The 23,998-nt window shown below is 32.8% G+C and overlaps 1 protein-coding gene and 1 long non-coding RNA gene across 3 annotated transcripts in view; one reads left to right on the forward strand and one right to left on the reverse strand.

The window, feature by feature from the left end:
* LOC148619050 (uncharacterized) overlaps nucleotides 1-23,998 on the reverse strand; it is a 196,677-nt gene that overhangs the window by 113,336 nt on the left and 59,343 nt on the right. The window lies entirely within an intron of this gene.
* Nucleotides 2,255-17,366, forward strand: LOC148619057 (aminoacyl tRNA synthase complex-interacting multifunctional protein 2-like). 2 transcript variants are annotated; one of them, XM_088578596.1, is made up of 4 exons: nucleotides 2,255-2,399; nucleotides 12,768-12,992; nucleotides 14,163-14,388; nucleotides 16,837-17,366. In XM_088578596.1, exons 1-4 carry the CDS (start codon nucleotides 2,313-2,315, stop codon nucleotides 17,223-17,225), a joined length of 927 nt encoding a protein of 308 aa, XP_088434722.1. In that variant the 5' UTR covers nucleotides 2,255-2,312; the 3' UTR covers nucleotides 17,226-17,366. The 2 variants fall into 2 exon arrangements, with proteins under 2 accessions (XP_088434722.1, XP_088434719.1); XM_088578593.1 differs by lacking the exon at nucleotides 2,255-2,399 and adding an exon at nucleotides 9,684-9,842.

Consider the following 23,998-nt stretch of genomic DNA (forward strand, 5'->3'; position numbering starts at 1 on the left):
CAATGTCTGGCCTCTGTATGTATAGTTTCGTTTTCACTTTCAGTTTTTTATGTTGCTGGAGTATATTTGGAGAGGAGTGGGAACTATTTCGCTGTACCTGTGTTAAATGTTTTATGGGTTCCACTGCAGCCTGTCCTGTGAAGCGAGGGTTTCATCGCCGTGCGTTGAAGACCCATGGGCGGCTTTGAGCTGACGTTTTTCATCTCGGCGTTGTTTTTTTTTGTCTCTTTGACATGTTCATGATTTCATTTTTCGTTATATATGTTCTGATAACCTGCCAGAATTGCTTATTATTGTTTGATAATGCATAAATGTCCATTTCAAGGCTCGTTGGACAAGTCAAACAAACGTATATTAAAAACAAGTACTTTCTTTAAAAAGGACAATTTTCTAGCTTTGTCAGTCTGTTACTAAAATACCAAATCCTATTTAGATTTTATTTGGTGAACCATGCGGTCACTGCGCTATGTTTCGTTCTTCAATTGATTAATTAATTGGTTTACCAAGTAAACCAATGTATAAAAGTCAAAAACTGTTTTGGATTGAAATTATTCCGGTCACAAAAGCCTCAGTTGGAGCCTCCAATTTCACGAATATCGTCACTGTTGTCCAATGTAATGCGAGGTTGTAAGCTCCATCGGTTAGGTTGCCTTATAAGTTAAGCAGCATCAGTGTCACGTGATGTCAAAGCGAACTCAATACCGACTGCTTCGGAATGAAAAGGAGGGGTGCCAGCTGAGGGTGCTAGGACATTAAATTGTCATTTTTTGTCACTGAATTTCACACATGAAAATGACAGTTTCCAACAAAAAGGGGATGCTAACCCCCTGCACCCGACCCTCTGGATATGCCACTGCAAAGGCGAACAGCCCTTGAATAAACACTTTTCTAGACTATATTCCCACTTGCTTTAAGGATTAGTTATGATCATATTGTATTTACTCATTTTTAAAATAAATATTGTAGAAATAAATAATATTGTATAAATAAGACTATCTTACCGTAGTGATAACCAAAATTGGAATTACATTATTTTGTGAAAGTATGAAGTAGAGAGACTCTCAAAATTAAATTCTTTACCAAAGGAACGATTTTAATCCTACAATGTAAGAGGTTGGAATTCCTTTCCTCGATACCCGTTAAGATGGCACCAAATTAGAAAATAGCTTGCCAGACAACTTCTAGCATTGCTGGAATAGGACGATTTGAAAGCTAGTTTTTATCGATAGACGGTGTTGTGGGCAAACTGTTTTTGCAGTTCATGCAAGTTCCAGAGATAAACTTGATGCCTGTTTCACATAATTTATTATAAGTATTTATACTTTTTTTTTGCTTTCTTAGTGCATAAAAATAGGAGATGTGGTACTTTTTGGTTTTGTCATATAAAATTTAAAGAAAAGTATTTGCTTTTTGCTTTTAGCTTTTAACCTTACTTTATTTCAATTACTATTAAATGAGGAGATCAGCAAAAAAATGAGCATTTTTTAAAATTAATCCCAATCATACCTTATTTACGTAAAAACATACAGCGCAGTTTTAAAAGCTTCAAGAACTAGAAATTGGGCATTATAAAAACTTTTAAATGTCTTAATACTTTATTCTACTTAATCTTCTATTGAGCTTTGGTGAACCCACAGTAAATAAGTCCTTTTTTTTAATTATTGTTACCTTAATCAGGGATTTATATATGCATCCTCCCGATCACGCAGTGACCCTTATCACAGGGTGCAGCAGTTAGTAATCATCAAATATGATGGATAACTGGATACCAGAAGAAGAAGATATCCAATACGACAAGACAAGACAGGGTATGATTGCCATCTATTAAGAGCCAAATGCTCTTTTTAGGCTTTTATCATGTGTTTGTGTTTTTCAAGTATGGCTATGTACGATGACTACATAAAGTGCATATAAGTATACGTGTATTTTGTTCCGTGCCATGCTTAGTGCTAATAAAGAGTGATTTGTTTATGACACACGTATACAACTAGCGTATTTTATGTGCTGAATGATAAAATATCTTCAAATTTGTATGATTAGTTCAACATGCATTCCATTTCAGTAATCTGTCATGTCTATGTTAAGAGCTCTCCATAGCTCATGTAATCCTGTTTATTTGTATCTAGTTTCCGAATCTTGATAAATATTGCTTACTTTCATCATGCATCTAGCGGGATTGTTTATAGTGAAACTCCTCTTCCTATGCGATTTGAGGACTTTTAGGTATTTGGTTTGATCAATAAAATACGGGAACTTCAATTACCTCCCCTAAATATTTGACAGGTGCCACACGTGCCGGTAAATCTGTGAAAATGTACAAATTAGACCCAATTTATGGAGACAGATATGAAATAAAAATTCCTAATGTGATGTATTCTGTGTCAAATTATCACACAGTGGTAAGTTTTTCTGAGTTAACTTTCAACTTTCGTCGTCTACTGGCTGGAATCTGGTAATGACGAGTAATGTCATGATATTGTTGTTTCTGAAAAGGTTGATCTATTCCAACCTTAATTTCTTTCTGGCAAAGACAGATGTGCCTTTTAATAAACAAAAAATAAAAATAATAAGAGTCTTGTTTCCAGCTACCACTACCAGCACAAAAAAGAGAAGGGAAATCATGTGATTTAAAGCCGCATTAGCAGCCAAATTTGTTCAGTTTTGATTCTACTGAATTTTGCTGATTCAGTGAAATAAGTTTGTAGTAGTGCAATTGAAGCAATAAATGTTGATAATACATACAGATTATTGTGAAAACAACGTTTTTTAATCAGAGAAGGTCGATATGTGTGATCTAATTATTTTTCGCCATTACTTCCGAAGATTGCCAACAGTCCATTTACCAGGGTTAAAAATACTTTAACCTTGGTAAAAAAAATAACAATAACAGATACACAGATAAGCATGTGTCTTGTTTTTATTTCATTTCATCTATTTCTTGATTAGTTTTCAAATAAATATTTGAGCCGCATTATATCACAATACGTAAATTTCAAAAGGATCCTTGCATTATATTCGAACTTTTTTCTTTTATGGCTTGAGTCCATCAATCTTCCTTGCTGTTGAATAACCAGTTTCACTTTGCAATCAGATATGTTATTAAAGAAGCGACCCTTACAGCACATGCACGGATTAAGGTTACCAGAAGTCGCATGCATACGAACTTATCTAGGTTGATTTTTTGTCTTGCAACACAATACATATATGGACACCTATTTCATGTATTTAATGCTTTTTATTTGTGGGTATCAAATGAAATTGTACAAGAAAAGTACAATTTAGTAGAAATAATTCAAAGTTAAGGTAAATTTAAAAGAAACGAAAATTTACGAAAATGACAGCTGTTGCAGCTTTAAAAAATAAAATGGACATTGAGGTAATAGGGAAACAATCTATAGACTTGAACAATGCTTGAGCCAAATGTTTAGGGTAGGCACATAAAAGATAAGATAGATACTGTAGGGAAGAGCAGGAAACAGATATATTATTTTATTTGGCCTTACGTAAACTAAACCAAGTCTTAGTTTGGATAGATGTATTTACACTTGTGGACGCCATTGACAAAAATAATACATTTTTCCGTTGTTTTTGTTCTGAATTCTCCTTCAACTTAAAGATTAATGACGTCACACTTTATAAAATTACATTGTTTCATAAATGTCTAAAGCTTATTTAGAGACAGATATGGGGTCATTCGGAGCAAAATGACAAGTGTGAATTCATGTATTAGCAGACAGAGTGTATAATAAATATATAAAATTCATGATTTACAGCAGTGTTATTTTTAAGATGCTAAAATTACTTTTCAGAGTGAACAATTTTGATTTTGAAGGATTTCATTTGAAAGCTAATGCTATGTTGATTTAATGTCCAAGATTTGTTTTTTTTTTTTTTTAATCCATTAAAGCTCATTTATTTGACAATTCATATTTTCAATGCTTAATTATTGATCTTGAACTTATAGTAACCAGAAATGTGTAAATATCTGTTGAACATCATTAATAATTTACAATTTAAGAATTGTGATTTGTCTGATTCTTTTAAAAATACCTTGAGCATAAAATTTAAGAGACAAACTTGTACACCTTTTTCTGTTTCGTACCTTGATCTTAAAGTGGAACTTTGTGATTTTACAAGTGGAGTTCTATCTATTCATTTATACACCAGTAACAATCGTGTAATTTTTTTTACTACACAAAGAACCATAATGGAGAAATTGACTAAGTTCAGTCTTATTGAGTGCTATCACAAGCACAAACCTGAAGTACTGACATCTATAGCCTGATAAATTTTGAGTTTTTCAGTGTAGGACCAATAATGTCAGTACATGGGAAAAAAAGCATTAACATTCTCAAAGTTCCTTTAATTTTCGTTTTAAGTGTCAGTCTTTGTAAGAATTGGGTTATGGGTGAAACATTGTGTGAAAAACCTCACCATTTTGAAAGTTTAATTTGACTATTTGCACCATATGAATCAAGTAAAAAGACCGGATTTTCTATATCATTTTGGTAAATTGAGTTATAATTTCATTGAAATGCACTGGACATGAATCTTTCGAGAGTATGTCAAAAACCTCATTTTTCTAACATTCTGTTGAAAAATTTCTGTGCAAATCCAGTGATACAGAGAACAAATAATAGTCTTTTCAAACAAAGAAAGCATCCTTGAGTGAAATTATATTGTCAGATCAGTGGGGTTTTGACATGCATATTTCTGATTTTTCCCATTTTGCCTGTTTCTTTCAAAAAACTTAACTTAATCTATTAAAAGTAGTACTTAATTATAAGTATAAAACTATTTTTATGACATGTTATAATAAAAATATTCCTACAAATATCAAGACTTACAAACAGGCTTTTCTTAGCTTGGCCACAAGTCAAGTATTTTTCATCCAACATATTTTATTTCAAAATGTCATCTTTTGCCCTGTAACACCTGCACTGTGACATGGTTAATTAATTGTATCTTGGAGCCTGACCAAAGGCAGCCTACCCTTAATAAATTTAAGTCTCGGTTGGAGGCAACACACCACATGGAATTACCTTAATTATTAATCAAACAATAGTAGCTAATTAGATAAATGTCTTCAAACTCTGTATTAATTTGATTTTATTGTGTTTTTCTGTTTATCTTTATTTGTAAACTTTTTGATACAGTATAAAATTATGCATTCTTGTATAAATGCTGTTTGTAATGTTAGGATATGTATAAAATAAAATATTGGGTATTGTTTGTAATGTTTTAAAACATTCTTTTTAATTTGTGAAAGACAAATAGAAAGACTATCAGGTATGTTTAGAGTTGTAAAAACATTTTACTCGGTCGTAAATTATTCAATTTATACATGAAACCATAATGTTAAAAAATATTGTATTAATATAAAATGTATTGTGAGGACATTCTCTCAGAAGCTATAGTTTCAAACTGTAAGTGTAAGTTCTCATATTGTAATATATCTAAAATCTAAAAATTATGCATTCATTCATATTTTTGTGGTTTGGCCTACCCACGAGAACCATGAAAATAGTTACAGCACAAACAATAGTACTTTCACAGTATTCACTGGGACATCAAATTAATTATTTAAGTCATATCCCAACGTTGTATAATTATTCAAGATAAGTCTGACTGCCCTGCTAGTCCACCTGTCCCGTGATCTGTGTATAATGGTGGTAATATACAGGAAGCAGATGACACATCTGTGGAATGTAGAGCATAAAGTTGTATACAGTGTTATTCTGAATGTAGGACGGAAAGTCACAGGACAAAAAGTCACGGACGAAAAGTCACAGGATAAAAAGTCACAGTGGAAATTGAGGACAAAAAGTCACAGGACAAAAAGTCACAAATCATAAAATGTTGATAATTTTTAAGGCAAATATGAAATAGAAATATTTTTTTTTATTTTTGGGGGGATTAATTTTTAGTTTTGTATTTTTTTTTCAATGATGGTAAAATAATAAGAGTTTTGCTAAAGTTAACTGGCAAATATTTAATTTTTATGAAAAAGGTATTAAAATTGTTTTGAAGTATTATTTTTTTTCTTTTTTGTTGGATATACATTTGTAGAAGTGAAATTTCCAGTAGTTTTTTTTTTATGACCAATGAATGTGCTACAAAATCTGTATGACTTGATAGGAGGTGCATAGTGAAAGTTGTGAGTTTTGTTTGACCAATCAATGTGTGATTTTAAAGATGTATGGCTTCCAAGGAAATGCATGAACATCTGGACAGACCTGCATGTACTAATTAAAACAACAATCTAATTGCGAAATAAACAATTTGGGGGTGATAGTTAATAATTAGTTTTTACAACATTTAAAAATTTATAATCAGTGGGATAATTTAGGGCTTCTCTAGAAAGAAACAAATTATGTAGGAATTTTGAAACTTCTGCAACCTACATTTTTTAAATCTCATCAAAAGCAGGGGATTCATGATTGTAACTTTGATCTGGATCACCTTCTTAAGCTAAGTGTTTAAAAGGTTTCTACATTTCTGCATTTGGTTACCTGTATCATCATGCCTGGGAATATTGCTGGTCCTAAAAATATGTTGAGCAAAGAAAAAACGATTGATAGCTATTGTTTGCGATTTTAGGGATTCCCTGAAGTGGAGGGAATAGGTATATATCAGTTGATTTTGTCTTCGAACAATATAATAAAGCATCATATGTGAAAGACCATGTAGAAGTGATTCATTTAACTAAATGAACCCTGAGTCTCATTAAAACACTTGCCATGCAGTCTAAATTACATTTTTTAACTCAACGATTTTTGCGGACAGTGTTGAGCTAATTAGTATTCGGCTTCATTTTTTTCCATAATTTCGATGTAAATTTTTTTATACCTTTTGGGGTCATCAGAGTTATTATATTTACATGTGATGCCCAACTTTCCTATTGAATTTTATTGAAAATTTCTGAAGAAGTTAAGTTGTACTTACAATATATAAAAAAGTGGGCAGAGGAATGGACTGGCTGACAGACAGATGAGCTAATTCCAAACAATGTTTGGTAGAAAATTCCAATAACACATTCAGAGATTTGGACAGATTTTGGCTCTTAACAATGACCACTTCAATATCTATACTTAAATATATCCTGCCAAACTTTCTTTGAATTAAGCAGATATTGATAGTAAAGAATGTCTTTTTTTTTTTTTATCTAAGTATTCATATCAATAATAATAAAATTTATGATAGAAGGGATGATTTTTCATTCTCTATTGTTAGTTATTTGTTTTTTTTTATGGTAACAACCCCTTGTCACCATCATATGGTGTTTATGTATCACCATATGTTTGATTTGCTTGTATTTGTAGCAATGTTTCAAATTTTAACAAATGAAATCTTTATATAACCAAGAAATTACTACATCAGGGTTTTTTATATCATAATCTTGTAAATTTTCAACCAATACAAATAAGTCATTCTCAAATACAGATGTACTTGTAAATAAATAATATGTGCAGGTATCTCCCACCCTATTATTTTATGGTAATATTCTTCACAAAGCAGGGGAAGCTCAATACTCGCCCATTAAGTTGACTAAACTGTTAAGTAGGCTAATTCTTAATAGATATAGTTATGATATTGTTGTCAAATCATTTAAGATATTTTTTTTTCTTAACCCTGCATGGGAAGAATTGGAATTGATATTACATACAATGTGGTCATAACTTTTTATAGGTTTAAACTGGTCTGGAGCTGGTTGTCTGTTAACTGCTGGTAGTCCTTGGTTTGTGCATTTGTGTAATGTATAATCAGTTTCTATTTTTCTGTTGTAACAAGGAACTCACACCTTTTTGAACTGATTTTAGGTGTGTTTAATTTTGTAATATTTTTTCCACAGTGGCCAGATTTAAAAGGGAGAGGGTTGTGATCACACCAAAGTTTTAAGTACATGAACCCTGCCACATTTTTGCACCTGTCCCAAGTCAGGAATTTCTAGCCTCTGTATTTTTTTCGTTTTCACTTTCAGTTTACTTTTATGTTACTAGTCAGCTGGAGTATATGGGGGGCAACTATTTAGCTGTACTTGTGTATAATGTTGTTTTAGGGCAACCTGCACCCTACCATTTTTCATCCTGATGGGGTCTCTTTGACACATTCACCATATCTATTCTCATTACGATTCCAATATAGCTCACCAAACTTTGTTTTTTTTGGGGGGAATTTTAAAGTGGGAAAATGTTTCAATGGTATCTACTGAATATTTCATGTCAAAATTTATATCACATGCTATATCAACCCCAGCTCCTGTAGGTCTAGGGTATGGTTAAGGCATGTGAAACAGACTATGAAATGTCATGTTCATTATATCATATATTTCATATATACTACAGTAAAGGTGCTGTATAGGTCACGGGTATGCTATGTAGGGTAAACAATATAGGGTTTAAACGCCAAATAAAAAACCAAAATTTTTATTTCAATATATTATATATGCACATGATATATGTACAGGTATGCAAGTTTGAAAAAGTAACAATTTGGGGGTTAACTAAATATTATAGTATATACAAAAGTATGTGTTTCAACAACAGGACTTTTCAATATGAACTTACTTGAACATTGTATTTAGATTCTCAGTTTGGGGCCCTTTTTCAATTCTTTTGGTTCCATGGTATATTGAATCTATATAAACAGATCTTTATTTAGATTTTAGGCAATTTAAGGTAATTATCTTGTTAAAAATTTTGTAAGACCACAATCAATCTTTGTCAGTAACCTTTGCTTTGTCAATATTTGATTATAATAAAAATTCTGAAATGTACAAGGCTTGAATGTACATGTAGTGACCAAACTTGGACAAACTGCTGAGGGTTTTGACCTCTGAGGTTGTATTGCATGCTCTGCCCTGCAAAGTATTTCATGTACACCTAGTTACTAGCAAGATCTTTTTACTCATGCACTTAATTCTTGTGTAGTCTGACTTTTCTCTGTAGACTATATAGTATGTAATATATATGTTTGTCTAGGACATTGAATTCACATAAAATCATTTCAGCTGAATTCAGGACAACCAAAGACAAAATTTATAGCAGATATGTTCAGTTCAAAGTTAACTAATTTTTAAACTTTTCCAATGGAATTTGTAATTATGATTAAATTTTGTGTGGTTCTTGAAAAATCTGTGGCTTTATTTCATGGTCTCAGTCTTGTATTCTACATAGTAAACCTTAAATTTTCATGATTTTTTTCAAAATTAAACAAGGAGTTTCAATCTAACTTTTGATAATTTTTTTCCATTAAGGAAATTTCGAAAAAAGTTTTTAGGTCCATTATAGAAAAAAAAAGACCCAAATTTTGGTACACTAGAACAGGTCGAACTAAAAAAAGACTTATTCTACTTTCACTTTTTTTTTGAGTTTATAAAATAGACCTCCCTTCTAAAGCATTATTTTTCATGAAAATAGCGATTTTCCTCAAAAACAAGTTTTTTGTGTCATAGCTTGATATTAACACTATATTTTTTATGAAAAATGATATCATTTGCAAAACGGAAACAGAAAAAGGCAAAAAGAAAGCGCACAATATTTTTTAGCCTACATGTTTTGATGTACACCCACTTAGGCATATGCATACTGATACCTCATGAGGTGAATGTAAATGATTCTGCAGTTAATCTATTTATAGCGCTTGTTAAGCTCAGGGAATGATGTACATTCATTGTGCATGTTAAATAGAAAATGTAAGTGTATGATTAATATGGTATCAGGATATAATATGCTTGTGTGATGGGGAGTGTAGTTTCAGATTTTTGTTCAGATAAGAAGGAAAAAGAAAGTGTACAGGAATATAATCCTGATAAATTTCAGTCTGAAGTAGTACAAGTTAAGGTCTGATATTAAAACTGCTGCTACTTACTTATGTCTGCATTATTGATGCAAGTGCTTAATTTTTATGGCCAAAGCATGAATAAGGTTGCATTGTCTGTTGTTGTTTTAGTTTGATGGTATTGTAATCAAGTGCACTGTGCCCATCATGATCCATTTTTGATTGTTGGCCCTGATATTGAAGGATTCTGATTTAGAAAAAGGTGTGCTACACGTATTGAGCTTTTTACTGTTGTGCTGTTTTAGAAAGATTCACAGCTACATAGAAGTTACTCATTATAAAAGGTTTTGTTTTTCTGATCGCAATTAAGAACCATATTTCATTTCCAGTAACATTTTCAGCCAAGGCAAGATGTTAACTGCACTCAATAAATTTCCCAGATGAGTTAAGATAAGTTGTATAATTTTACATAACTATGCAATGATTTTAAGACCTAACTGATTTACTTGATGGTTATTCGCATTTAAATCTTATAGATATCTCTTTAAACACTATAATAGACTTGTATAATTTGGCTTCCAAGCTAATTTGTACTTAAATAATGTAAATTACACAATGTGAATAAAAAAGAAGAGTTAAGTATCTTGGAATATTTATAGTATAAAAGCTACCTTATTATACAGACAAAGTGCTTCCATTATTTCCGACTCAATATACATGTAGGTGCTTATTGGAATCAACTTTAGGGTAGAAACACAAGTGAATTCTTGAATTTGTGGTTTTGAGGTTTTCAGTGGACATTCATGTGTCAATGACATTCTCCTTTTTGTTGGAAACCAAATTTTGTGGTTTGGCTTACTCATGAAAACCATGAAAATTGGTACTCCAAAACAAAAGTACTTTCACAGTATGGCTTTATATAGATGAGACAAATTGTTGCAAGCAATTTCGGTTGCTGTCAGATATCAACTTCCTGTGTGAAGGGTCAAATGAATTGACCCTGGGTCACCTGTAAGTCATTTTAATTTAGTGGCAAAATTAAGATATTAAGTTGAGCGGACATTCATTTCCTAGTATACAAAAATAAGTGAATTCAATCAAATGTAAGTATCTGTTTTTGTAATTAAAAGAAAAAGCCTGCAATAAAGTTTTTCCTGGAATATATTGAAAATGATCGGACAATTTATTTTAGGAATTTTTGGTTTATTAGACTATAGATACAAGGAATACAGTACATTCCTCATACAGGCTGAGTGACTAATCAGGCAACTTAAAGATGACAGATATGCCCTACTTAACTATCATGGTGGTGTTTATTATCATCATCAATGTTTTATTTCTACATCAAAATCATGTATTTAAGATTCTAAGTCAGTTTGCATGTGTCAAAAAAAAGAAGTCATGCAAAGTGTTGCGAAGGGAATGTACCATTATTTCATCTTATTTTATGTGGACATTGTATTCTTGAACTATGTGGTTCATCCTTAATGTCAAAATAATGAAGATATAGTTTTTATTAATTGATATAAATTCTCAAGTATAGTGATTAGTGTACAATGAGGCATTGATATCAAGTTTGCTGCTCAAGAAGTGTAGACTGCAAGGCATGATTTTGATGTAGGAAGAAGTCTCATTATATATGTGAGTTTTGTGCTATAAGTGATTATTTATTGTTCGTTTACATGTTTGTATGCCTTACTTATGATTTAACCCCCACTTTGAAGACAGGAGGTATATAATAATCATGGAGTCCCTTGTTGTTCATCTGTCTACCATTTTTATAAAAAGAAAAACATTCTCCATTTTAGAAGATAGGTCATTGTTAGTCTTCCTTTTGGTATATTGTCTATAAAACCCAAGTTACTAGCCCCATACATTATCATGATTATAAACAGCCCTAGCCTATTTTTAATTTTCTATTTTATCACAAAAAAATTTGCAGTTGTATAATAGTCCCATGCTGTCCTTGGTTGTTGTCAGTAAAATTTAATGTCCGGACTATAACCCGAGTGTAAGTACAAAGATCTCTTTGAAATTTTACCATAAGGTTCCATATATCACAGTTGGAAACTTGGATGTGTGACTTGAACTGTTTAAAAATAAAGGATCATTTTCCTGATGTCTGGACAAAGACTTGAATACATGTATAAGTGAATGGATTACTTTAAATTTGTACTATAATACTTCATGCCATAAAGGAAGGGCTTTGATTGTATTAGGGTTTGGATTTGAACGATTTAGAAATTAAGGGTGAAAAAAAGGGGCCAAAAACAAGCATTCTCTTGATCCAGACAAATTGATCTCTTTGAAATTATGCTATTAAAATGATTACTGAAGGATCATTTAGATTAGATTTGGGGGTAGTGACTAAAACAGATTAGGAATAAGGAAACAAATAGCATTTTTATTGTTTCTTGAGAATGAGTTGAGTACCAGTGAATTGATCTCTTAGTAATTGTACTACACACAGAAAAGCTTTGATTAATTTTGGTGGTTGTGGAACTATTCAGGAATAAGATGCCAAATAGGGGGCACTTTGAATTTGGTCTTGCTGTTAGCCCGTGTTGAATATTTAATTCGATCACAAATCAGATCTGTATAAAGGTTCAATAGTAAACACAAAGAAAAAGTCATAATTGACAGACACAAGTTTTACTAGGTAGATCATTTTAAGGATTCTGTTTCTGGGTATTGTACTTTAAAACTTATTGTTGTAGGCCGATCACAAATCAGATCTGTATAAAGCTTGAATTTGTGTGTCAATACTTGCCCCAACTGTTCAGGATTAAAACTCTGCAGTCATATCTAGCTGCACACTGCAAAACATTTCATTTGCCAATAATTTTGTTCCAGTTAAACAGGTGTGATTACACAGGTTCAAAGTAAACACAAAGAAAAAGTCATAATTGACAGACACAAGTTTTACTAGGTAGATCATTTTAAGGATTCTGTTTCTGGGTATTGTACTTTAAAACTTATTGTTGTAGGCTGATGAAATCCCAAGTGCAGAAACTGATCCACTGGCAGCATTAGAAAGGAAACAAAATGAGATATTCAGCAGGTTACAATGTCTACGTGACACAGTGAAACAGTTGAGTAACAGATACAAGGCAACAGCTCCCCCTAGTGGTAGTTCCTCCTCTAGAACTGGTTCTGCTACTGTATCTGATGCTGGCAGTGTACCTTTAGTGTCACAAAAGAAAATGGATTTGGTAGGCATTTACTTCCTGTATTGTGGTTACTTGTTGCCCAATTTCTTATTATGAGATATTCACATCTGATGTTGCATTTTTGTGTAGTTGTAAAACACAGTATATATGTACATGTTATCTTAGTTCATGAATATAAATGAATAAATTTTGGCTGCAGGTAGTTTTTCTGGTTTTTATTCATCAGAGAAACTCATTTACTGACAGACTAATTTTCAAGGCAAATAATATCAGTAGAAAAAAAACTTAATCAAACACTTGTTGAATCCTTCGAAGAAAAGTATCCCCTCTATTACCAGTCCAACAATTTTTCATAGTAAATAATATAAAAGACCAACTAGCATGGTTGATAAGAAGTTTAGGTACAAATGTATTCTCAAGGTCTGTCACTGAGCAATCTTTCTGAGCTTACTTGTTATTTGCTCTTTACAAAGGTAGATGTTTCAGTGATATTGTGTTACAATATTGAAATACAATATCCACCTGTCGTTCCAAAAGGTTTTAACTTTTTTACCAAACTTTGTAAATTGGCCTTATGAATTGAATCACGGTTTAAAATACTGCTATCACTATGGAATTGTAAAGAAATGGTAAAGAAGACTTATTCTAACCCAAAGTTATGTTGTACAATGCTAAAAGTTGTGTATTTGATAATCCTGTACTGATTTTGCAATAATTTGGTCTGGTCTGATCAACTTAGGACTTTGAAAATAAACAGTTTCTATGAATTAATAGAAAAATGGCTACTGCCCAATAGATGTTTTTAAATGTGTTTATGACCGAGTCATCTGCCTATTTGTACTTTGGTTTATTCTTTCATAGTTGACACATTGATGTCAGAATTTTACCAAATTCCCTACTTTTCAAAATTTTATATGTACAGTTTTTGGCCAGAATTCATAATACACTTATAGGTAATTTAAACAACTTGTTCTAGAAATACTCAAGCATTCAATAGAATTTAATATTCAACAAGGTGTAAGGATACCACAGTTTGCCTTGGTCATGTTTATATATGTATATATTGTTTTCTTTGTCTGTTAACACTCATGTGAAAAGACTATCACCAAAGATGTACTGCAAATCTAATTTTATCCTAAACATTTTTTTATCATATTATTTAAATGCATGTAATAATTTGTTAAATTGGTGTTTTTAAATTCTTTCTTTAAGGGTGATGTTATACATGATGTAGTAGTGAGCGCTGATCCAGACAAACCTCCACTATCTTTACTTGTACTGTATAGACTAGCCTGTGAGAAGTTTAAGGTTTTTGGTTCATCCTATACCCACTCCAGTGTAATCAGTGTGTCCCCAAAGCTTAGACAAGTCTTTCAGAATGGTGGCAGTGTTGAGAGGGATAACTGTGAGATCTCGTTAACACTTGTTTGGAAAAAAGGTAACTGATCTATTGATACCGCTATGTTTAGATTTGTTACCACCTTGGTTATCTCATAGTACTTTGAGTGCAGGAGGTTATGGGTTTTTTCTTTGGCCGGGTCATATTAAAGACTTTAAAATTGGTAGTTTCTGCTTTTCTTCCGTGCATGCAGCATACTGGAGAAAGATTGACAACTTGTTAAAACAAAAAAATGTGTTAAAGTGGGCGACATGCTTTCTTGCAGACTTTTGATTCTGTTAGCCAGCACATGAATCTGCCTCATCTGTTTAATTGATAAAAAAAAATGTAATTTCTAGTCTTTTGATGTCCTTGAACATCAATCAATTAACTTGTTTTGGTCTGTATAACTTTTGTCTCGCCAGTGATGAAAGTAGTGGAAGGCTTAAGTATTGTTTTTAGCTCACCTGTCCGAAGCCAATTTGAGCTGTTGTCATTGCTTGGCATCCATCGTCGTCGTCATTAACCATTTTTCAAAACTCTTCTCCTCTGACACTACTTGACCAATTGGAACCAAACTTGGTATTAATGTTTCTTAGGGTATCCTGCATAGAACTGTTGTGGGGATTTTTGATCTGTTGAAAATACATGGCTGCCGTTACTAAAAATAGAATATAGGGGTCAGACAATAGTTTTTTTGCATATATCTCCAAAATCATTAGATTTATCTAAATTCTATTTGGGCATAAGTGTTTAGCATGATGAGATCTATCTGCGGTCAAATTTGCATTTTAATCTGTTAAGCCATGTTGGAGTTATTTCCCTTTTTCAATGTTTTTTTTGCTATTTTTAATGGTATTTCTTCCAAAAATTTTCTCCTCTGACACTACTAGACCAATTGGAACCAAACTTGGTATGAATGTTTTTTGGGATATCTTGCATAGAACTGATGTGGGGATTTTTGATCTGTCAAAAGAACATGGTTGCTGTTACTAAAAATAGAATATAGAGGTCAGACAGAAGTTTTTTGCATATATCTTCAAAACCATAAGGTTTAGCTAAATTCTATTAGGGCAAAAGAGTTCAGCATGATCAGATATATCTGCGGTTAAACTTTCATTTTAATCCGTTAAGCCATGTTAGAGTTATTGCCCTTTTTCAATGTTTTTTGCTATTTTTAATGGTATTTTTTTCAAAAATTTTCTCATCTGACACTACTAGACCAATTGGAACCAAACTTGGTATGAACGTTTTCTGGGGTATCTTGTGTAGAACTGGTATCTGTCGAAAAAAATATGGCTGCTGTTACTAAAAATAGAACATAGGGGTCAGATAGTAGTTTTTTGCATGTATCTTCAAAACCATTAGGTTTAGCTAAATTCTATTGGACGAAAGTGTTCAGAATAATGAGATCTATCTGCAGTTAAATTTTCATTTTAATCTGTGAAGCCATGTTGGAGTTATTTCCCTTTTTCAATGTTTTTTTTGCTATTTTTAATGGTATTTCTTTCAAAAATTTTCTCATCTGACATTACTTTACCAATTACAACTAAACTCAGTACAAATGTTTCTAGGGGTATATTCCACAGAACTGATTTGGGGATTTGTGATCCATAAAAAAAACATTGCTGCCATTACTGAAAATGGAACATATGGTCAGACAGTAGATTTTTGTGTACATCACCAAAACTGTTGGGGTTAGCCTAATTCTTTTAATAGCTGAAATGATCCTTACTATTAGGACTACAAAAGTCTTCAGGTATAAAAGTTGTCAGATGACTCCTTGTAAGAGTTATTGCCCTTGAAAGGGGAAAAATGATGTTTTTTTAGCAGTTTTCATCCAGTATCATGAAAACTATGATAGATAGAAAGAAACTTTCAATTGATGAAATGATCTTTATGATAAGTCCTACCAAAGTCTTCCAAGAGTTAAAATTGTTGGACAACTTCTTCTTAAATATATTGCCCTTGAAAGACAAAATTCAACCATGTGAGCAATTTAGGCTCCTGGGAGCCTCTTGTTTTGACATAGGCATTTATGTTAAGATTTCATGTAAAGTTTCTGATTAGGTTGGTTTAATATGAACCACTTGTGCTAGGTCAATCATATATGGTATGCAGTTGCACTTTATCACTTCATCACAGTTCCATATCTGTTTAATGCATAAGCCCCTGCAGTCGCTATCAAGTATTGAATATATCACGGTAAACTAGAATGAGGACTTAAATGTAAAACTCATTTTGGATTATCTCCCTTTGGAGTCATCCAACATAAATTATATTCCTTCATGCACATCTACTTATGGTACCCAACCTTCCTGTAAAATTTCATCAAAATCCCTGCAGCGGTGCAGGAGGAGTTGCACTTCAGAATTTTTAACATTTAAAACCTTAATTTGGATTTCTCCCTTTGGAGTCCTCCAACAGTAAATTCCTTGAGCTGTTTAGGAGGATTGGTTTATCATTAATGAAGATCAATGACATTGGCACTGTTTTTGCATTTTGCAGTTTTAAATGGACCAACATTAATGGTAAGTCCACACAAACAGACCAACGTAGAAGGAGAGTCCAATATTGCCCGCTATATACAAAGACTGTTGAATCCAGATTATGATAATTGCCCTGCAGCAGCCACTAAGACTGATGAGTGGTTAGATCTTGCTGAACAGTATATCAGAGGCAACAAGAAGGAAAATGCTGCTGTTGTGAAAACCCTAAACTCCAGATTAGGATCCTCAGAATGGTTGGCTGGAAAGTCCTTGTCTTTGGCTGATATTGTAATGTGGTCTGTCATAAGCCAGGCAAAGGCTCAGAAAGATTGCCCAGCCAATGTTAAGACCTGGATTCAGCGATGTGAGAAAAGTCCCTATTTTGATCTGGCAAATAGTCTGCTTTGATGTTTATTTTTTTAATATTAGAAGCACATTCTTATTTGATTTATGATGGGAATGTCTGTTTAATATTGAACATTAATGTCCATGGTGTCTGACAGAGTACTTATGTATCATTTGACACAATAAATTTTTTGTTGCTTAAAATGTTGTTAAAATATGCTCAAAATGTTTTTAACTATATATATTTTTAGTGCAGGTGTATTGGGCAATGAACAAATTTTGCACTTTTTATTGTAGTTTTTGTATACAGGCTTTAGTTTCCATTGCAAAATTTAGATGATACCATTATGAAAAATTACAAAACACTTAGGGTTAATATTTTATACATGCTGCCAATGTAAACATTGCTATTCTTAAACATGTGTCTCCATACCCTATAATGAGAAAAACATGTGTCTCCATACCCTATAATGAGAAAAACAAAAATGATCCACCTTTTTCAGCAGAAATAGCTCTTGAGCTTCAGTTGTATGGCAAATCCTTATAAAAGTTAATGCCATTGAAACATCTAAAAGGTAATTTTTTTGGAAGACAATGTCAACTAAAAAATTGTATTTAGCATAATATTGGGTCATTGTCTTCATCCTTGGACATTTGGTTTTGAACTTCAAGGTTTCATACCAAAAATTTGAAAGACAATCTGACATTTATTTTTGGAGTTATGATATTAACTCATAGTTCAAAAAGGAAAACAAACAAAACCAACTAATATTTTACAATAACTTCATTTGAGTACACACAGTACTCATAAAACTAAAGATTGTGACTTCAGTTGAACATGCATAGTACTCATAGAAATAAAGAAAGTGTACTTCAATGTACACAGTACTCATAAAACTAAAGATTGTGACTTCAATTGAACATGCATAGTACTCATAGAAATAAAGAAAGTGTACTTCAATGTACACAGTACTCATAAAACTAAAGATTGTGACTTCAGTTGAACATGCATAGTACTCATAGAAATAAAGAAAGTGTACTTCAATGTACACAGTACTCATAAAACTAAAGATTGTGACTTCAATTGAACATGCATAGTACTCATAGAAATAAAAAAAGTGTACTTCAATGTACACAGTGCTCATAAAAAAAAGATTGTGTACTTCAATTGTGTATACACTGTACTCATAAAACGAAAGATTGGGAATGAGTTAATCTGTACCCTCACTGACCGAAAGGTGCAAAAACAATAATATACAAGCATTTTATAAATAAAAATAGTGATGACCAGGGGAAATCCTTGGGTTTAAACAAAACCAAAAACACCAAAATTACTCCATACCAAAGATAAAAGGTACACAGTAAGAACAGCACAAACTCTCCAAAAAACATTAAATTGCTGAGTGTATAATAATTTGGATTGTGGTAGCTTGCATACAAAAACCATGTTTTGTCTGCAATTGCAGTGATGTAGCATTATAACTCTCATACGTTCCAAGATTGAAGACCTCACAGCTTTTACCCACTGACAACGAATAAAGGTCTTGTTTTCGTTTTATCCATTTTCTTGCTCATCCTCCACAGCAACCTATAAGAATCTTAAGTTATAAATCCAATTTGTGGATCGTGGTCCACGGTATCTGGGGACCTTTAACGCGGACTTGACAAAGAGATTCGTTTTCTATGGTGTTCAAATCTCCCGTAATGACCAATCCGGAAGGACCATATTTGAATGGCGATTTTTTGCAAGAGTCAGGTGTTTTAGCCTCGATCTTGCATTACCCTTTTGTAGTTCAAAATTTAGGATACCATAGCTGAGTGTATAAGATTTGGGTTGATTTTGGATGTTGTGACAGGAAACATTTCGAAATTAAGCGCCAAAAAGTGTCCACTTCGATTCTAATCCAGTTCTTATCCTATGTCGAAGGTTTTATCGCAATTGAACTTCAAAGTTGTATCAATTTTGCTTTGTTTTTCAATGATGGGGTTCCGGAAACATCTGCAGTCGTATCAAGGTTCGCCATGCAAAGCATTTTCTTTTTACGTCAAATTACGAATTGTAATTTATTTTGATTAGTTTAAGAAACTAATGCTGTGTCAAAACACTTAATCACAAACCAGATTTACAGCTATATGTCTTTCCTTTATTTCGCATCAACACTTAAAAAGTAGTTCTCTGTGTTCTTCTAATGTGCTAAAATGAACCAAATGTTATTTTTTTTATATTTAACAATGCAATCACAAGGATCATCTTTCAATAAGTCTTGTTCGATGTTCACCATATGCAGTGTCAAACATTTAATCAATATACAAAGTCAGAGCTGTATCAAGCTTGAATAAAATTAAGATTAGAATTTTAATTCTGAAAGACTATTATAATATTATCTATGTGCCAAAAACACATGCGGTGTCAAATATTTAATCACATTCCAAATTAAAAGATCATGTCAAACTTAAACATTTCCATATTGCGCTAATTGTTCATTTATAAAAAATAATCAAGCTGTTCTTCAAGAAACGTTGCAAAGGCTGGATCACCCATGATGACTTTTTAAGTGGTATCAAGGATTTTATACTAGGCTTCTGCAAAAATACTTCCTTGGTGGTATGTAGAAGATGAATTGGGTCACACCAATACGAGTTGATTTTGACAGCCGCTTTCCCTTTTTTTCCGGTTGAAAGGTTACATATTCAACGTATATCCGTATTGGACAAATGCACTTGGAGTCGAAATCCTCGAAACTAGGATTGTTGAAAGACAATACATCACCTCAATAGCGAAAATTGAGATCAAGGATCTGGCTAAACGACGTTCCTTCTTCCGGACCTGATCAGCTATAAAGTCATCATAAAAGTAAAGGAATATATCAGCGAGGAGCGGAGCACAATTTGTTCAAATGGGAATATCGACGTCTGTTGTAAAAAGCGTCCAACAAACTGAACATATATGTTGTCGATAAAATTGCAGCATTTTGATTTGACAACATCTTCACTATATTTGGCAAAATGATTTTAAATACATTTTTTACCAAGTATCAGGAATCTCTAACAATTGCTACGTAATGCATCTAGTTTTTACATTGGAGTAACAACGATGTATAATATTTTTAAGTCGAGATTTAACTGAGTACGAAAAAAAGTAGTATCAAGGGTTGAAAAAAATAGGTCTTGTTGATATTATATTCTGATGATAATCTAGCATTATGGGTTTCCTGAAGTTCTTTCAAAATTTTCAGGATCAAAATTGAATTGATACAAAAACAGGAATTACAAGTGTCGTTGGAAGACTGGAGACGCTATGAGTATGGAAGTTAATAGTTTCGAAAAAGGCTTGCATGGTAGTACATTTTGCAGTTCCAGCTATAAAACGGATTTATGGTTTTCCATCTCTTCTTTTGAGAATGTGATAGCTTGCATTGAAAAAAAAATGTTGTTTTGTCTGCTTTGGGTTTTGTCTGCTGGTGCGACAACATATATATTTTATGTATATAGAAAAAGTAATCGAGGGAACCAAGGTTATAGCGGTAATCAAAAGAATGTAATACAGGGACAAAACCAGACATGGAAAACAGACATACACAACAAAGAACATAAAGTAACTAAAATCATACATACAAAGTAACAAAAGCAAATGAGCAACTCCACTAAAAATTGGGAGCATGAACCAGGTGCACCGGTAGAGTGAGCGTCCTCTGCTTTTCTAGAAGCACCCACCGAGTTACTCAAAAAGTCAAGTTCGGGTAGACAAACGAGGAAAGGAAAACTATGACCCGTTGAATAAATCAGTTTTCATGGTGCAGATGGATACACCATAACGATCCACGAGTTTTGATGACGACCAAAAAACTTCTGTAGTGATGACTTTAATCTTGTAGCAACATAACCCTGTTCCAGAAGCCTATTTATTAGAGTTCTAGCGCAATACAAAAAGTCTGCGTAGTTTCGGCAAGCTCTGGCATAACGTATTAGTTGTGATATGAACACTCAATACGCAGGTGCTGAAGGGATGTTGCCACAGATGAATGGAAAGTTGACAACTCTAAATGAAAAGTCATCACGTTTGTCATAAAGTTTGGTCAATAGTTTTTCTTTACCATCGATTTCTAAGTGTAGGTCAAGATATGAGGCTGACTTCACAGTGTCTGTAGTATCCTTTATCTCAAGTACTTTATGGTAGATGCGTTGTATCAATTCCTGAAAATTCCTGAAATTAGGATTGTTTAAAGATAATACGTCATCTATATAGCGGAAACTGAGATTAAACGATCTAGCCAAACGATATTCCCCTTCTTTCGGATCAGATCAGCTATAAAGTCAGCCTCATAAGAGTGAAGGAATAGGTCAGCAAGTAGAGGAGCACAATTTTTTCCCATTGGAATGCCGACCGTTTGTTGAAAAACACGTCCACCACACTGGACAAATATGTTGTCGATTAAAAATTCCAGCATTTTGTAAACATCTTCCTCTGTATATTTGGAAGATGATTTGGAATAATTTCTTACAAAGTATGAGGAATCTCTACCAAGAACTATATATTTGTATCTATGTGTATCTTTTTTTTTTTTTGAAAAACAACGATGTATAATGTTTTTAAATCGGGATTTTAACTGAGTATGGAAAATAGAAGTATACAGTGATGAAATTTCATAGGTTTTAATGATATTATATTTAGATAATACTCTTGAACTGATTGTCTCCAAAAGATCTTTCGAATTTTTCAGGATACACATTGAATTAATACCACTACGGGAGTAACAAGTGTTGTGGTAGGACTGCAGACCCTCTTTGACAGTTGTGAGTATAGAAGTTAAAAGTTTTGAAAGAGGTTTGGAGGTACATTTTGCAGATCCAGTTATGAAACGTTGTTTGTACGGATTCTTGTGGAATTTAGTACATAGACGGTAAATCACAATCATCGTTCATTGTAGAGAGACCAAAAGAGGATAGCACAGATTTATGGTTTTCCACAATCTCTTTTTTTGGAAAGTGTGGTAGCAGTATAGGTCTTATCACTGCTGTTATTTTATACGTCTACCTCAGATAATTAACATTGGATGTAAAACATTTTGCAGATAAAAACAATGTTGTTTTGGGCTTTGTCTGCTGGTACGACAATATATTTGTCATGTATAGTAGATCATGTTTTTGCTACGTCGGGGTAGAAGACAATATTTGGCTACATCGAGATCTTTGAAAGGTGATGTAGCATTGACACTCACTGACCTACTAAAAACTTGTATACGTTTCAAGATTAAATACTTTACTGCTTTTACCCATCTTGTTCTCGTTTTATCCATTTTCTTACATAGCTCTCCACATCACCTGTAAGAATCGTCAGTTATAAATCTATTTTGTAGATCGTGGTAACGGTATATGGGGACCTTTAGCATTGACTTTACAAAGAGATTCGTTTTCTATAATGTTTAAATCTCCCGCAATGACATGATCGGAAGTACCACATTTGAATTGTTTGCAAGAAGAGTCAGGCGCTTAGCCTCAACATTAATGTCATGCAATACCCTTTTGTAGTTGAAAATTTTGGATGCAATAGATGAAGTATAGAAATATGAAATGACAATATGGTATGGAGTTGTCTTTGAAATACGGTGGAATTCTGTTTGAGACATTTTGATCAACGAAGAATGATATGGGATCTGTTACGGGAATACAAGATTCGGGAAAAGACTACATAAGTAAGATGTACTCGTGTCTACTCCCAATTGCATGATATTTTGTGTAACCTTCTGATTATCATTTGTAATAAAATATGCTATGTTTCTACGAGAGGCTTTGATATCGATCCTTCTCTCCGAGGAGCACGCGAGGTCAATATGTATTCACGCGATATCAGGTTATACGTATATATTAATGTAATTTTAAATACCACAAAAGTTTAATGTTCACGATCATGAACCAGTGGATCGTTATGGTATATCCAGCTATACCATGAAAGCAGTTTTCTTTTTACCATGTCATAGTTACGCTGGGCGTGACATTTTATGAGCAACTCGTTGGGTTTTTATAGAAAAGCAGAGGGCGCTTACCTTGGTCCATGATTCAAGTATTAAGTGGAGTTTGGGTTGATCATTTATACCTAGGTTATATGTGTGTATTATTTTATTTATTTTATGGTCTTTGTTGTATGTTTTCGTTTCCTTATTCTAGTCGTTATTTGTGGATTATAACTTTTTTCTTTACTGTTCGAATCCTGGTTCACCTGATTTCCCATAAAATATGATATAGCGATAATAGCAAATTAGAAAACCAGGAACAGACTCCGCAAACAACATACAGACAACCAAAGTAAAAATAATATTGTAAACTTAATCTCCACTACCTTGAATAACAGCTTGATTTACTGTCTGAAAAATTCCTTTTTATTTTCTATGCACTCGCTTTTAGGAGAAAAGTACGTACGAGTATTGCAAGGATACATGCGTGGTATATTTCGCAATATGCAAGCTTGCGTATGCCAATTTTTAAATTGCGGATTTAAGAGTTCAAGGTTGATTTTAAACTCTGCATTTTTCCATTAAAATACAAACGCTTACACGTGATCAAGTGACAATTTAGTAATTTCAATGGACGCTGTTGAAATGGAATAGTGGTGTAACGGGAGTATTCTGTATGTGCAAGTTTCTCAGTGAAAATAGCCAATTAACACTTTGAAATCTGACTAAGGAAACAGCAACACCAATCTAACAATATAAGTAATGTGTGTTATTCTTTTAATAAATGATGGAAAATGATCGGACATTCACTAATGTATTCGCTTTTCTAGATTTTACGTGTCTATATCAACTACTTATATTCCGACTAGATAACTTTATTAAGAC

This window comes from Perna viridis, chromosome 4, assembly GCF_037379345.1.
Source record: "Perna viridis isolate PV_CMFRI_1.1 ecotype Kerala chromosome 4, ASM3737934v1, whole genome shotgun sequence".
In the NCBI taxonomy this organism is placed as follows: domain Eukaryota; kingdom Metazoa; phylum Mollusca; class Bivalvia; order Mytilida; family Mytilidae; genus Perna; species Perna viridis.